The sequence below is a fragment of the Miscanthus floridulus genome, chromosome 5 (genome assembly GCF_019320115.1).
Source record: "Miscanthus floridulus cultivar M001 chromosome 5, ASM1932011v1, whole genome shotgun sequence".
NCBI classification, from domain to species: Eukaryota; Viridiplantae; Streptophyta; class Magnoliopsida; order Poales; family Poaceae; genus Miscanthus; species Miscanthus floridulus.
This window is the reverse complement of record NC_089584.1, coordinates 73,007,179-73,023,426: the sequence shown is the minus strand read 5'-3', so window position 1 is coordinate 73,023,426 and position 16,248 is coordinate 73,007,179. Positions and strand designations below refer to the sequence as shown.

General features: G+C 39.2%; 1 protein-coding gene across 1 annotated transcript in view; it reads right to left on the bottom strand.

The window, feature by feature from the left end:
* The window catches only part of LOC136454765 (uncharacterized), a 118,249-nt gene that overhangs the window by 35,384 nt on the left and 66,617 nt on the right, over window positions 1-16,248 (bottom strand). Inside the window, exon 3 of the mRNA XM_066455061.1 lies at window positions 4,086-4,267. Coding sequence (XP_066311158.1) covers window positions 4,086-4,267 — 182 coding nt within the window. The remainder of the gene's footprint in view (window positions 1-4,085; window positions 4,268-16,248) is intronic.

The window sequence follows — 16,248 nt, the reverse complement described above, 5'->3', positions numbered from 1 at the left end:
TACCCTAGTCAAGTACTACAACTTTTATTTAGGTCACACAGCCATGCAAACATTCTAAGCTACTGTTCAACTTTGGTCAAACTAGTATCATGAAAATGGCATTTCAAATGAAACCAACACTTAGAAGCAAATTTGGCCTATGTCATGAGTACAAACATTGTTTCATTTACCATCCTAGATGTGTCTAAGGTGTTTTAATGACCTCACAACCATTTCATACATTAGTCATACATGATTGCAAGCATAAACATATATATAAATCAACATTTCATGTGACAAAGTATAGGAATGATATGAAATTTCATAAGCACATGTTCATGAATGCTTGGATGATGCTTGTGCTCATGAAATGCAGGTGTGAAATGCAATGCTTAACACCAGGGTGTTATAGCCCCTCCCCCTTATAGAAATCTCGTCCCAATATTTGCAAGACCTACCATTCTTTGTAAAAGGCGAGATAAACCTCACGTAAGTAATCTTCCTGTTCCCACATGGCATCTTGTTCACTGTGGTTATTCCACACCACCTTATAGAACTTAATGACCTTGCTCCATGTTACTCTTTCCATCTCTTCTAGCACTCGGATTAGTTTCTCTTCATAAGTCAAATCCGATTAGAGCTTAATGTTGGTGGGTGCAATGGCTTCCTCAGGTATGCGAAGACATCTTTTCAACTAAGAAACATGGAAGACGTCGAATATTGCACTCATTTCTAGAGGAAGTTGTAACTTGTAAGTGACATTTCCTTTCTGTTCAATAATCTTGTATGGCCCTACATATCTAGGCGTAAGCTTTCTTTTTACTCCAAATCTCTACACTCCCTTCATAGGTGACACTTTTAAGTATACATAGTCTCCCACTTCAAAAGTTAGTGGTCTTCTTATTTTATCAGCATAACTCTTTTGTCTTGATTGATCTGCTTTCATATGCTGTTGGATAATGCATACCAGTTCTTCAGCTTTAGTGACAAAGTCAATGCCAAAATATATTCTTTCCCCGAGCTCAACCCAATTCAAGGGAGTTCTACATTTTTGACCGTATAAGGCATTAAAAGGAGCCATCTTGATGCTCGCTTGATAACTGTTGTTGTCAGAGAACTCGGCTAAAGGTAGCCATTTCTCCCAAGAACCATTGGAAGATTAACACAGACACTCAACATATCTTCTAAGATCTGGTTCACTCACTCGGTCTGTCTAGAAGTTTGTGGATGGTATGCTGAACTTCTGATTAGTTTAGTTCCCAAAGCTCAGTGCAAGTGTTCCTAGAAATGAGCTATAAATTGTGGTCCCTGATCTAAGATTATGGCCCTTGGTACTCCATGTAGTCACACAATCTGAGAAACATATAGCTCAGCATACTTCCCTGCGTGATACGCTGTGTTAACCTGTATAAAATGTGCTGACTTGGTGAGACGATCTACAATGACCCATATGGAATCATGACCTTGCTATGTTATTAGAAGGCCGATAATAAAGTCCATACTTATTTCCTCCCATTTCTAGCCTGGAATAGGCAAAGGCTAAAGTAATCCAGCAGATTTCAAATGAACGGCCTTTACTCTACTGCAATTATCAGACCTAGCGACATAGGTAGTGATCTCTTTCTTCATCTTGGTCCACCAAAATAGGTTTTCAAATCTTCATACATTTTGCTACTACCCGGATGGATAGACAACTTGGATGAATGAGCTTCATCCAAAATTTAATTTCTAAGCTCACGGTCTTTTGGTACTACAAATTGGTTCTCAAACCATAGCACACCTCTTTCATCGAACCTAAAATGCTTGGTGTCTTGTTCTTTCATCTTCTGCTTGATGTGAAATACACCTACATCTATCTTCTGCAGCTCTATGATTTTGCTCTCAAGTGAGCAACTAATAGTGATATTGTGCAGCACAACAGGATGCATGAAATTAAATCCATCTTTCAATAAGGCTTCCAAAGCGTTACAATGAGATTTCTGACTAAGTGCATCTGCTACAACATTAGCTTTTCTCGAATGGTAGTGTACTTCCAAATTGTAGTCCTTGATTAGCTCTAACCATCTTCGGTGTCTCATGTTTAGCTCACGTTGAGTGAAGATATATTTGAGACTTTTGTGGTCAGTATATATGTGACATACGTTTCCCAACAAGTAATGTCTCCATATCTTCAATGCATGAACAACTGCTGCAAGCTCTAAATCATCCGTAGGATAATTGACTTCATGCTTCCTCAACTGCTGAGAAGCATAGGCAATAACTCTTCCTTCTTCAATGAGCACACACCCCAAACCTATACCCGATGCATCATAGAACACATCGAAAGGCTTTTCAATATCGGGTTGTGCTAGAACAAGAGCTATAGTTAATAAGGTCCTTAGGGTGGGAAAAGTAGTTTCACACTCTGGTGTCCAATTGAACTTTTCATCCTTCTAAAGTAGTCTGGTCATAGGCTTAGCTATCTTGGAGAAATCAGGAATAAAACGATGATAGTAGGCTACCAGTCCTAGAAAACTCTAAACTTCATGAACCAAAGTCAGGGCCTTCCAATCCATGACCTCTTGTACTTTAGATGGGTCTATAGAAATTCCATCTCTTGATAAGATGGGACCAAAGAAAGGTACTTTGCTCAACCAGAATTCACACTTGCTAGACTTGGCATATAACTTATGTTCCCTTAATCTAGACAAAATTATTCTTAGATGCTCTGCATAGTCTGCCTCATTCTCTGAGTAAATCAAGATATCATCGATAAACACAACCATGAACTTGTCGAGCTCAGGCATGAACATGAATTCATCAAGTACATGAAGTAGGCAGGAGCATTCGTCTATCCAAAAGACATGACCAAATACTCATACAAACCATATCTAGTGGAGAAAGTTGTTTTAGGTATATCCTCTGGCCTAATCTTAATCTGATGATAGCCTGACCTCAAGTCAATCTTAGAGAATACCTTTGCTTTTGCTAACTGATCGAACAAGATATCGATAAGAGGCAAAGGATACTTGTTCTTAATGGTCACAACATTAAGCGGCCTATAATCCACACACATTCTCAAGGACTTGTTCTTCTTCTTTACAAATAAAGCTAGACATCCCCATGGAGATGAACTAGGTTGAATAAGACCTCTGTCCAATAGTTCTTGTAATTGAATTTTAAGTTCAGCTAACTCATTTCGTGGCATCCTATAGGGTCTTCTAGAGATAGGTGCCATACCTGGCACTAACTTAATCTTAAATTCCACATTCCTATTAGGCAGTAAACCTGGCAACTCATCTAGAAATACATCAGAAAACTCACAAACCACTAGAATATAGCAAAGGGTAGTGACTTGGATAGCGTAAGATAAGTTTTGGAGATCAAAACTTTGGGGAAATGGTACTAGAAAGGCATTACCTCCCTTTGGTTCTCTCAACATAATTGTCCTAGTACTAGTGTCAATGAGAACTCCATGATCACTCATCCATTTCATGCCTAAGATCACATCTATGGCTAATCTGGGCAATACTATTAGATCCATCATGTACTCCCTCTCTTGTATAGAGATGAGCACATCCCTGATTATGCGATTTGTAGAGATAGTAGCCCTAGTCAAACTTATACTATAACCACCATTGCTTACTTCAATTATTTTCTGATCATACTTAGATGCAAAGGCTTGGCATATAAATGAATGAGAAGCTCTAGAATCAAATTAAACAATGGTGGGAGTTTGTTAACAAGAAACATACCAATGGTGACAACCTCTCCCATAGGAACTTCTTCAACAACAGTGTAATGCACGTATCCAGGACATGCTTTAGGATTTGCCTGTCTCTGATTGCCCTAGTTTTGATTGTTGTTCTTCTTAGAATGGGGGCACTCTTTGGACCAATGGCCAACTGATTATAGTTGAAGCATGGTTGATTGCTCCTGGGTCCTACTGAGCTTCCTTGCCCTCTGTTTCCCTTGGGTAGGGCAATGGTGAATGCCTTATGAAACACCTTCTGAGGTTGGTTGGCCTGGGCTTTTGGCGGAGGAGGCCTAAACTTGGGCGCTGGAGATCAAAACTATGGCCTAGCTGCCACTATAGCTCTAGACTAGGAAGACCCTGAGGCACCTACCTTAGCTATTCTCTTGTGGCCCTTCGCCACTGCATACAGATTGTTTTGGTTCTCCTGAGTCAAGGCATCACTGATGAACTCATTGTATGTGGTGCACCTTGAGTTGGCCATGGTTTTCATTAGCTTAGTGCTAAGGCCTCTCTTGAAGCTTTCAATCTTCTTTTCCTCTATATCGATGAACCCTGGGGCATAACAGGACAAATTATTGAATGCATGCATGTATTCCAAAAGGGTCTTGGTCCCTTGTGTGAGTCACATGAACTCGGCTGCTTTCATGCGCATTAGCCCCGGGGGAATGTGATGTCCCCTAAAGGCTAACTTAAATTGCTCCCATGTGACCTGAGAATTAGCAGGTAGAGATGATAGGAAATGGGTCCATCATATTCTGACCGGCCCCTATAGCAGATGGGATGCATACTCTACCTTCTGATGCTCCGTAACCCTCAATAGATGGAACTTTTGCTCAATTGTGTTAAGCCATTCATCCCCCTAAAGTGGTTCTTCGGCCACCTTGAAGATAGGAGGCTTAGTGTCTAGGAAATCCTTAAAAGAGATATATTGATTTGGCTTAAGCCCCTGTTGTTGCTAATGGGCGCGAGCAGTGTTCTATGCAATGAGGCATAGGGTTTCCTCCCAACCGTCATCCTCGATCAACATCTCTTGATCTTCTTCTTCCTCATTAAGGATCAGTGCAGTTGGTTGTTTAGGAAATGCACCTCATGTTGAAAATCAACCACCATGTTCTAGGTCTGTGCAAGCTACTGGTGCAAGTCCCTCTCGACATGGTCTTATTGCATGTTCAAGGCTTGGGTCCTATCTCATTCTACTTCTGCCATAGTTGCATGGTTGTTTGCTAGGATCCGTTGGTGCGTATCTGTGAATGCCTTGGCACGGGTGGCCTCTAGCTGCTTCCGCTGTCCTACTAACACTGCCTGATCATCCACTCTTGCCTCTTGGGTGGTAGCTCTCTGCTGATCAACTTGCTCCATTTGGGTGTGAAGATTTTCTAAAGCTACATAAGCTTGATCAGTTTCCCATCGAGCCTCACTTGCTGTCTTTTTGTGCTTGCGCACATGCTTCTTTAGCTTACGCTATGCAGCTTCGGCTCTCATGAGCTTATCCATGTAGGTGGCATACGACTCCTACCAGAAGTCCCTGGTGTCCTAACGAGTGTAGAACATCTTCATTATTGCAAACATTGCGTTCATAGCGGAACTAGAACTATCTACCCACTCATCCCGGTCTCGGATCATCGCATTGCTATTACGCTATGCCCATACTGTTGTGGATGGATCCACCCGAGGAAAAGTACCTATGGCACTACCGGTGAGCTCATCCCCATGTTGCTGACAAATCTGACTCAACACCTCAAAATCCACTACTTGGGTAGCCTCCCAAGGAGTTCTTCCTTCATATTTTGCCCTCCATTCCTGCTAGAAGGTGCTTGGTTACGAGCTGGTATGGTCAGCTATACTTCATACCATGGTTGTCCCTCTAGGTATACTTCATTCTAGTAATAGAGGGGCGGTTTGTAATACCCCACATAATGCAAGACTCTCCAAAGTAGGGCAGGAGTACCAAACATCAACATGAAATTCTCACTTCCAGTCGTTGCTGCCATCTATACCAACAACATGGTGCAACTCACATGAGACAAAGTCATAATGGATAAGAGTTACATAATCAAGTAAGAGATTTACAAGGGGAGGAACAATGCAAGTATGTAATAATGATGATTTATCTTGATGCACGTACGTTCCATGTGTCCTCACAAAATTAGGAAAATTAAAACTTCTAACAGCATACACTGTGGCATACAAGCGTTCTCTCATATATAACGTAACTAGTCGGGCCACACGTTCGCTGTTAGTGTACCTGCACAAGAATTCTATTTTAGCCTCAACCCCACAATTGTATATGCAGAATGTAAATCTGGGCTCTATGTTGCAAGCTAAATACTTCCATATATATATACCCATATATATATATATATACTTCCATATCGGAACTACCCAAAAGTAAATATGTCCTATATATACATATAAATATGCATATACAGTCATATCAAAGCTAACCCATAATTAAATATGTCCGCATATATATGAGACATATATATACTTCAGTATCAAAGATAACTCTCCCCATAGACCGCATGCTCACAACTTGCGGTCATGCCACTGTGATGATGATTGGCATCTTACCTTGGGCGTAGAGGCATTTGATCCATACATTACCACTCAAGTGAATGGCATCCATACAATAGCATGCCGTATGGACCACGAAATTGAAAACCCCCAAGTTAGTACTTAATTAGCCACCTAAAGTCTTAACTGGGCATAAAGGAAGTGATCACTGGCACACTTTAGATTCAAACTCTAGGTTTTAAACACCTATATATATAGCTATAAGTCGCTAAAAACTAGTTTTGGAAAACAAAAACCTTTGTTTTAAATACACATGGGGCAATTAATGTTGAATCTTGCTCTGATGCCAGCAAGTGGTCGCACTGTCATACTTGAGCCAATATAAACCCAATAGTTCATTGAGTACCACGACGGGTCTCGATTAACCATCAACATATAACTAAGATCGTAAACGATTCAACATACATGTCACATGTTACCTAAGGTTTACAAATACAGTCCATTCATTAGAGTATGAATTAAGGTAATTACAAACCAAGTTCAGTAGATAGTAGCGAAAGCAAATGAAAGTTTGAAGCTAACATTTGCCATCATAGTTCAAATATAGTGCCAACTAGTGATCACACTCCCACAAAAGCTTGTAAGAAGGATTAATAAGAGATGCCTGCCCGGGGCTCACTCCTCGTCCATGGCGAGATAGAAGCAGTTCTTGCAATAGCCGTGATAAACTGTACCATCTGCAACAATGGGAATAAAACCCTGAGTACGAGAAGGTAGTTAGCTAGACTTACCCATCATAAACCAAACATAAAGTGACTCCAAGGATTATGCAAGGCATTATAAGTGGAGCTAGCTTGATAACATTTTGCATAAAAAGCGACTAACTCAGTTGTACAATTATAAGTCGGTCATCAAGTTAATTATAGCTATTCATCTCTAGATTAGCAACTAACCTATGCCAAGCATGTTGTATATCATTTAGTAGTATACAATAGTAACCATAGCCGGTGTAGTAATCCCATGTTCATCTGAGCCATCACATTCCATAACACAGTTACTACGATGTTGGAGCTAGCCAAGTTTGTCACTATCTGGGAGAGACAGCGATTCGAATCCATTTCAACCAGCTGGGAATTTATTCTTAACACAAACCCAGGTAGGCTAGATCAACGGTCACCTTTGGTACAACTTAGGTACACATTTCACGGGTTTGACCAGCGCCGCATAATCAGGGACAACCAGCTGCCAGGACGATCAGAACTACCCTGCCCTTGGGCTCATGCCTGGCTCCCTACACATCCTTACTACCATCTAGAGTGTGCACTTTTATAGAATGAGGCCTGGCCTAAGTTGAACTACTTGGCTTCATGGTTGGAATGAGTTATTCGGCCAGCTAAGTGAGAGGCATGTGTTCAATCTTGTCAGAAGTGCCAACAATGGTACGGTCCTTAATCGGCACAGACGGAATCACATGTGTCAACCTACACATAGACTTTGCCCAAACTCCATTTACATTACCCCATGGTTCTTGTCCACGATAGCAAATATAGCCAACGATGCTTCGGTATCCACCTATGTATCATAGGTGATAGGAAATCACCTGACTTCTACCGATCTAAGCATGGCTAAGCATATGTTCGATCCTAGCCTATATAGGGTTAAAGGTATATATAACTAGACAAGGTAGTTCTATGCATCAAGTGTTTTCAATCAACTCCTATAACCTAATGCATCAAACATAAAGGACTCAAGTAATATTTTATAAAACATGGGAGACTTAGAATGCTCTGGGGCTTGCCTTTAAGGAAAGAGGTTGGTCGGTGATCTAAGCACTCAGGGAGATCTTCAAGAGTTTGCTCCTCTTCTCCTAGAGCTATGGCCTAAGGTGTCTCCTACTGATCCTCCTCTTCTTCTTTGTTGAACTCCGACAGAGTTATTTCTTCGTACGATCCTATATGCATGAGCATGAAATAAGCTATCACGAATGTATATATGATGACATGTATAATATGATATGATGTGATGAATGCATCCTCCCAAGTGTTTCAATAGCTTTTCATTAAAGTAATAACAAGTTGCATCTTATTTTACTGAGTAGGTGCTTATCTTTTCTCTAATAACTAAAAAACACTTATATAAATCATTTTCTAGACTATAAGACAGCAACCACTAATTCGACCATAACTAGAGTTATATGTACAAAATTAATATGGTTGTGGACATTTTGGAAAGCTTATGAAATTTCCTACAACTTTATTTTAATCATCTTAATGTAATTCAGCAGTTATCTAGGTCAAATAATTCAATCATTCAAATTTGTCTAGAGAGCAAGCATTTCGGACAGCAGAATTCTAATAGCCATAATTCTTAAACCATAAGGCTTATGACTATGAAAATTTAACACAATGTAGATAAGTAAGTTATCTACAACTTTGTTATTAACAAGTTTTATAGAAAAGACCATTATCATCATGAAATTATCATCACAACTAGAACTATATATGCAGCCATCTAGTTGAATTATAAAGCAATAATTAACTAGTTGCAGATAACCAATTACTTTTAATCCTAACTAATACATCAACATATCATATGCATCACAAGAACCATAGAAAACATCATGGTTAACTATAACTAAATTATTTATATCTATTTATTAATTTCTTTAGATAATAAGGTGATTTAAAGGACAAATATTCCTAGTGCTTAATAAATTTTGAGAAAATTACACAAGCCTACAAATGGCATTTATAGTATACTGTACAAATGTCATGTTATTTGGATAAGTATAGCTACCTCAACAAAAATAACAAGTTACATAGGATTATTTTAATAAAAATAGTTTATCATAGTGAAAAGTGTCAAACAACATTTTAAATATTTTTCTTACATTCCTCCAAGCATAAGAATACTGTGTAAAAATTTGCATAATCATATGTTATGTATTTTTACCCCAATTAATTTCACTAGAAACTAGCAATTAATTTGGATTAAATATGAAGACCTTATTCAAAGTATGCTTACTGTAGGTTTAATATTTTTCCTAGCTAGAGCATGTCAACACAAGACCAGCAAAATTAGAGTCACAATTTTATCGCCCTTCTAGCTCAAGTTACACATTTAACAATATAGAAACCATTTAAAAAGCATTTATCTAGCTACATTTTATTCTCCTAGAAAAATACCAGAAATAGTGCATCTCATATTTTTATCAAATATCACACTTCAAGATGAAACTAATAAAATTTGGTTCACCAAAATTGGACACTCCTAGCCAGGGATATGAATTTTTGAAACATGCATTCAAATCTGTGAAATAAATCCATAAAATCAAATATCATACAGACTGACAGTCGGGGCCCGCGGTCAACAGGGACCCACCTAATGGAAACAGGGATCCCGATCTTCCGTCAAGTTCAAGATAAACAACGATTTGTTCGAAGAGCGACACACCGATCCGGCTTCAGATCACAAAGACCCAAACCCTGCAACCTTAGCACCACGTCTCCTCTAGTTATCAACCGTGTCACAATCTAGTTGACCTCACCAAGAAGGCTAATCCTTGCTGCAAATTGAAGAACACAAGCAAGAACAAGATAAAAAGCAACTCAATTAAAGTGACAATTGCAGATGAATGATTAAGCACTTGAAGTTGGGGTCTTGCAAACCGATAATAGCGACTGTTTAATGACAGATTGATCTAAAACAAAACCCAAAACCTAATGTAGATGGTGGCTACTGATTATATAGCCTAAGGGACATCCAAGGATCCCTCTTCATGTCCTAAAGGTGTCCCAACACGTTACAAGGCCCAACGGCCCAAAAGACGACGACGCAGCACCATGACAGATTCTAGACATCAAATTGTTTCGCCGATTCCCATTGATTCTGATGGAATTTTGATGTGGGACTACTTCCATTGGTTTCCTTATGAAATTATCTTTTCATCTATATGTGGATCATCAAAAACAGAGTTTGGATGCGTCCTAGGCGTCCATTTTATTCCAGACTGGTCCTGACGGCCGAGGCAGACTCGAACTCGGATTGGACTGGGCCTCTGGCTTGGCTTGGACATCCTTGCTGGCCTCCTAAGGTGGTGGCCAAGGAGGAGGATGTCCAAGGCCATCTCTTAGGCATTCTCCATCTTCTTGATGTGTGCTCCAACTTGGGCCTACGTCCCAAGGATGTGTAACAAGCCCATGACGACAGTGTAGCTCCTGCCAGAAATAGTGATAGAATATATTGGTGATTTGGAGGCCTTGCCGATGCGATATTCAGATGGAACTAGATCTATTTGAAAGCTTATCAAACAAGCTTTCCATCAAGTGCTCATTGACCTCGATTGCACTCCGGATGGATGAGTTATGGCCTTCCCAATGAGGCACTATCGGGCTGCCGACGAACCAAAAGTTCAACTTTGATGAACTTCCATTATAAAACACATTTGAACCTACAATCAAATAGTGACATATATATGTGGAACCAAGTGAATTATAACCAAAGCCACTATGCAAATGTAGGAACGAGCGCATCTTATAATCATTGTTCATATCCGAAGGTGCCATGTCCTCATCATCCTCCCCTTCTTGACAACAAACCGTCCTCGATTTGAGCTTAGTTGGTGGACAAGTTGTCGGTAGTAGCCAACATTGCTCCCCTTCTTGAAATTTAACCTGTTGCCTCATTACAAAACTTGGGGATTTCGACATGACAACATTATCGCTATTGGTGCCCTCTAGTTGATCATATTTTTGCACAATGAAAGGAGATTTCAGAGTTGAACAAATATAGACACGATGCACCATATACTCTCCTTTACAATTATATTTGCCAATAAAGTAACATGTACATCTAGATAACCATGACAATCCTACACAATTAAATTTCTCCTCCAAACTACTCAGAGCACATAGTGTCTCAAACTCAATATACCCCAAAGTATTTAGAGAAGACAACAATTTTAGTTCATCTTGTTCAGTGGCAATTGGAAGCAATTGTTTATTTTTAGCACAAGTATTTGGTTCCAAAACAAAAGAATCATTCTCATTCACTGGTTGCGGCACATTAATAATCATATCACTATCACACAACTCTTCTCTATCGCAAAGATCAATAGAACATTCACCATGTGTCAAAGGTAAATCAATAGAAGATTTTAGTATAGAATTATTAGCATCATTGGTGGAAAAAATCAGCACATCAAGAGAGCTCTTACCTGATACATTTACCTATTCTTTCTCAGTCACCTTGTCCTCTTTTTGGGATACATGCTGCAAAATATTAGTTCTAACAAGAGGCAAAGCACTATCTCCATTTTGTAAAAATTCAGATTTAGATGACAGTATTGTAACATCTGAAATAGCCCATTCTTTTCTAAAAGGCTCATTTTTTCTTCTCTCTGCTCTCATGAGATCTTCTCTTAAAATTTTAGTAGCAGTCATAGGTATAAAAGTAATTTTTCTACCATTATATCTGAGCAAATATTTATTAGTAGTTGTGTTGTGCAAAATATTATTTTCAGATATCCATGGCTTGCCTAGCAATAATTGACATGCTTGCATAGGTACTATGTCAAATTCTGCGCTGTCCTTATAAAGACCAATTGAAAACTCAATACGAGCAATTTCAGTTACCTTTATCTTATCCCTAGAATTTACCCATTGCATGTAATATGGATGTGGATGTGGCTGTGTGGTCAGACCAAGCTTCTCAACCATCTCTAAGCTTGCAAGGTTGTTGCAAGTCTCACCATCAATCATAACATGACAACGTCGTTCCTTCACAACAAAGTATGTTTGGAACAAGTTGTTGAACTGGTTTTGCTCTGCCTTCTCCATTTGAGAACTGAGCACGCGCTGTGCAAACTCTGTAGTACATGCAGGAGGTAACGGTGATGATGTTGTTGTAGCCGCGGAGGAGGAAGGTTGTGTGCACGCTCTAGTGACCGCTTTTGCAATTATTTCATCCATACTTGTAGTCAGTCGGTCCATGATGTCCTGCATTTCACACTTAAAAAGAAACTCATTGTTTGGCATTGTTAGCAATCAAAATAAATGTCCTATCAACTATTTATTGGTCATTGGAATCACACTCTCACACGTCTTACCAAGTTCTTACAAGGTTCTTACCAACGCAAAGCAGTGGACGGTACAACCGGTGGCTGGTTCACGATACCTGTGAGGGTGTGACACTAAGATTGCAAGGGTCTTTTTCTGTACCGATCTGAAGTATATGTGGATCTTGGGAGGCACGAAAAAGAACAAGTATATATATGTGGCACACAAGTCAGTGACAGACAACAATATTAAATAAATGTCCAGAGCACTTGTCCTAGTTGCTGGCCTATACATGTTTCTATCACTAGTTGTGATAAACAAGAGAGGAAACAAGGATGAAAGGAAACAAGTATTAAAGGTAGCAACGGATATGAACAAGGCAAAAGATACCACAAACAATAGAGCTATTGAGTGTTCCTTATGTGCTCCTTTTCGATATCTTCTATTCTCTTTTACTATTTTTTCTTTTATTTTTTGTCCAATCTTTTTTTCTTGCTTTTGCTCTTTTGATATTTTTTTCTCAGCAAGGAGCACACAAGAATAAACCACAAAAAATTTGAGCTCAATTGAATAAAAGATGTGGCCTATAGAAAATTAGGACTGTGCTCTAAAAAGCATACCAAAACTTGTGGGCCCAGAAACTCAATTTTCCTAATCGAATTTCACAAATCTAATTTTTGCGAACCTAGCAATGCTAGGATGAAATAGATCTAAACTTTTCTGGTGTTCTCCATAGATATAAAATTTTCCCTGTTTCAAGTTCAGATGCAAAAGTTATGACTGTTTTAAAGAAACTGCTCGAATCAGGGTTTTAGTGGACACAAGATGCAAACCGATGGTGATACAGAATAGCGGCGGGTGAAGGGATCAACACAAACTAGAAAAGAACACAATCTAAACTAGCAACAAGACTTTGACCTAGGACACAAACTCAACAAAGCGGACTCTAAAACTGAATCATGCAAAGGCTATGGCACGGATGGTTATAGGATAGGAAACAAATATGGCATTGGACTATGGGATAAAAGCAAAAACACTCGAACTAAGGGTAAGATGCAAACTTGACGGTATACCTAAAGCTCTGATTACCACTTAATGGCAACGGGGATCCCGATCTTCTGTCAGGTTCAAGATAAACAACGATTTGTTCTCCAAAACAATGACATTGCTCTAAGTGCCATTCATGATGCAATTGATGAAAGAACATTTGAGCAAATCAAGAATATTGAGATGGCACATGAAGCTTGGAAGAAGTTGGAAGAATCATTTGAGGGCACTCAAGCCATGAAGAGTGCAAAGGCATATATCCTCAAAGAAAAGTTTGCAAGCTTCAAGATGAAGGAGGATGAGAGTGTGCCGAAGATGTTTCATAGGCTTCAAGTGCTTATCATTGATCTCAAAGCACTTGGAGAAGAGGTGAAGGACAAGGACTTCTCCCACAAGTTCTTGAGATGCTTACCCTCAAGATTTGGTACATTGATCACTATTCTAGTTAGGAGTGGTTTGGACACCATGACACCAAACCAAGTGTTGGGAGATATAATGACCGATGACACTTATAGAGATGATGATGAGAAGGAAGAAAAAAAGGAGAAGAAAGATGAGAAGAAGGATGAGAAGAAAAAGAGCATGGCATTCAAAGCCACATCATCCAAGGGCAAAGCTAAGCAAGAAACATCAAGTGAAGAGGATGAATCATGGGATGATGATGATGATGAGAAGATGGCTCTATTTGTCAAGAGATTTGGCAAGTTCATGGTGAAGAAGGGCTACCATGCTAGAAGAAAGAAGTCTTCTTCCAAGAACAAAGAAGAGTCAAGAAGGTGCTTCAAATGTGGAAGCAAAGATCATCTTGTTGCTCAATGCCCATACAATAGTGAAAATAATGATGACAACAAGAAGAACAAGAAGAAGGACAAGAAGGAAAAGAAAGAAAAGAAGGACAAGATGGCCTTCAAGAAGAAGAAGGGTGGTTCATATATAGTCACTTGGGATAGTGATGCTTCCTCAAGTGATGATGATGATGATAGTGATGATCACAAGACCACCAAGAAGAAGGTTCTTGCAAGTATTGCCATCAATGAGAAGCCTTCACTCTTCGAATCTTCATCATGCTTCATGGCTAAGGCCACTAAGGTACAATCTTATGATGATGAAAGTGATGAAGAACACGTTGATAATAATGAACATGAAAGTGAAAATGATAGTGATAGTGCTGATAATGAACCTACTAAAGATGAATTATTTGACATGCTAGAAGATGCTAAAGAACACTTTGACATTAAGAGAAGGGAATGCAAGAGCTTGAATAAGGAGGTAAAAGCCCTTAAGCAAGCCCTTGATGAGCTCAAAGCAACTCATGAGAAGCTAGAGGTAGCCCATGAGAAGCTTGGCAAAGCACACAAAAAGCTTGAAAAGGTTCATTCCACTTTGCTTAATGAACAAGATAAAAAGAAGCATGTTGAAACTTGTGATGTAGGTGTAACTTGTGATTTAATTAATACATCACTATCTATGCCTATCATTGTTGCTACTACTAACCCTTCTTGTAGCACTTCCACTTCCACCTCATCTAGTAGTGATGGTCTCACTTGTGATACCTCACTAGTGGTTGAGAATGAAAACCTCAAGAAGGAGGTCACTAAGCTCACTCACAACCTAGCTAAGGCTTATGGTGGTGAGGACCGCTTGCTTATGTGCTTGGGTAGCCAAAGAGCTTCTCTCTACAAAGAGGGATTGGGCTATATCCCCAAGAAAGGCAAGGCGGCCTCTGCTCCTCACAAGACTAGTTTTGTGAAGAACAATGGTTGGTTTTGCATTAGTTGCAAGCAAGTTGGTCACAAAGAGCAAGAATGCACCAACAAAAGCAAAAATGCTAATGTATCCTCCATTAAGTTTAATTCTTCCTATATGCTTGTTAAGGGTACAAATGGTATGAAGGCTAAAATCATTGGCAAACCATGGATGGGCTCAAAGAAGAAAGCCATTTGAGTGCCAAAGAGCCTAGTGACTAACCTTTAAGGACCCAAGCAAGTTTGGGTACCTAAAAAGAATTGATCTTCTTTTGTAGGTCAATTATAAAGCTAGAGGAAGGCATTAAGTTCTTGATAGTGGGTGCACTCAACACATGACTGGTGATGCAAGAATGTTCAACTCAATCAACACCAATGGCAATGATGGTTATGATAGTATCACATTTGGTGACAATGGCAAAGGGAAGGTCAAAGGGCTTGGTAAGATTGCAATATCCAATTACTTGAGCATATCCAATGTATTGCTAGTAGAGAGCTTGAACTTCAATTTGCTATCCGTGGCTTAATTGTGTGATCTTGGATTCAAATGCATATTTAGAGTAGATGATGTAGAGATCATAAGTATAGATGGCTCTAACTTGATCTTCAAAGGTTTTAGATATGAGAATCTATACTTGGTTGATTTCAATGCTAGTGAAGCTAGATTGTCTACATGCTTGTTCACTAAGTCTAGCATGGGTTGGTTGTGGCATAGAAGGCTTGGTCATGTTGGAATGAAACAATTAAATAGATTGATTAAGCATGACTTAATTAAAGGCTTCAAAGATGTGTTTGAAAAGGATAAGCTTTGTAGCTCTTGTCAAGCCAGCAAACAAATTGGAAACACCCATCCTCAGAAAAGCATGATGAGCACTAGTAAAGCATTTGAGTTATTGCACATGGACTTATTTGGGCCAACACAATACACTAGCATCGGTGGAAATAAATATGGCTTTTGTGATAGTGGATGACTACACTAGATACACATGGATATTTTTTCTAGTGGACAAAAGTGATGTGTTTGCAACATTCAAATCATTTGTCAAGGGCATTCACAATGAGTTTGAAACAACCATCAAGAGAGTTAGGAGTGACAATGGTAGTGAGTTCAAGAACACTAGAATTGATGAGTTGTGTGATGAATTTGGAATTAGACATCAATTCTCGGCCA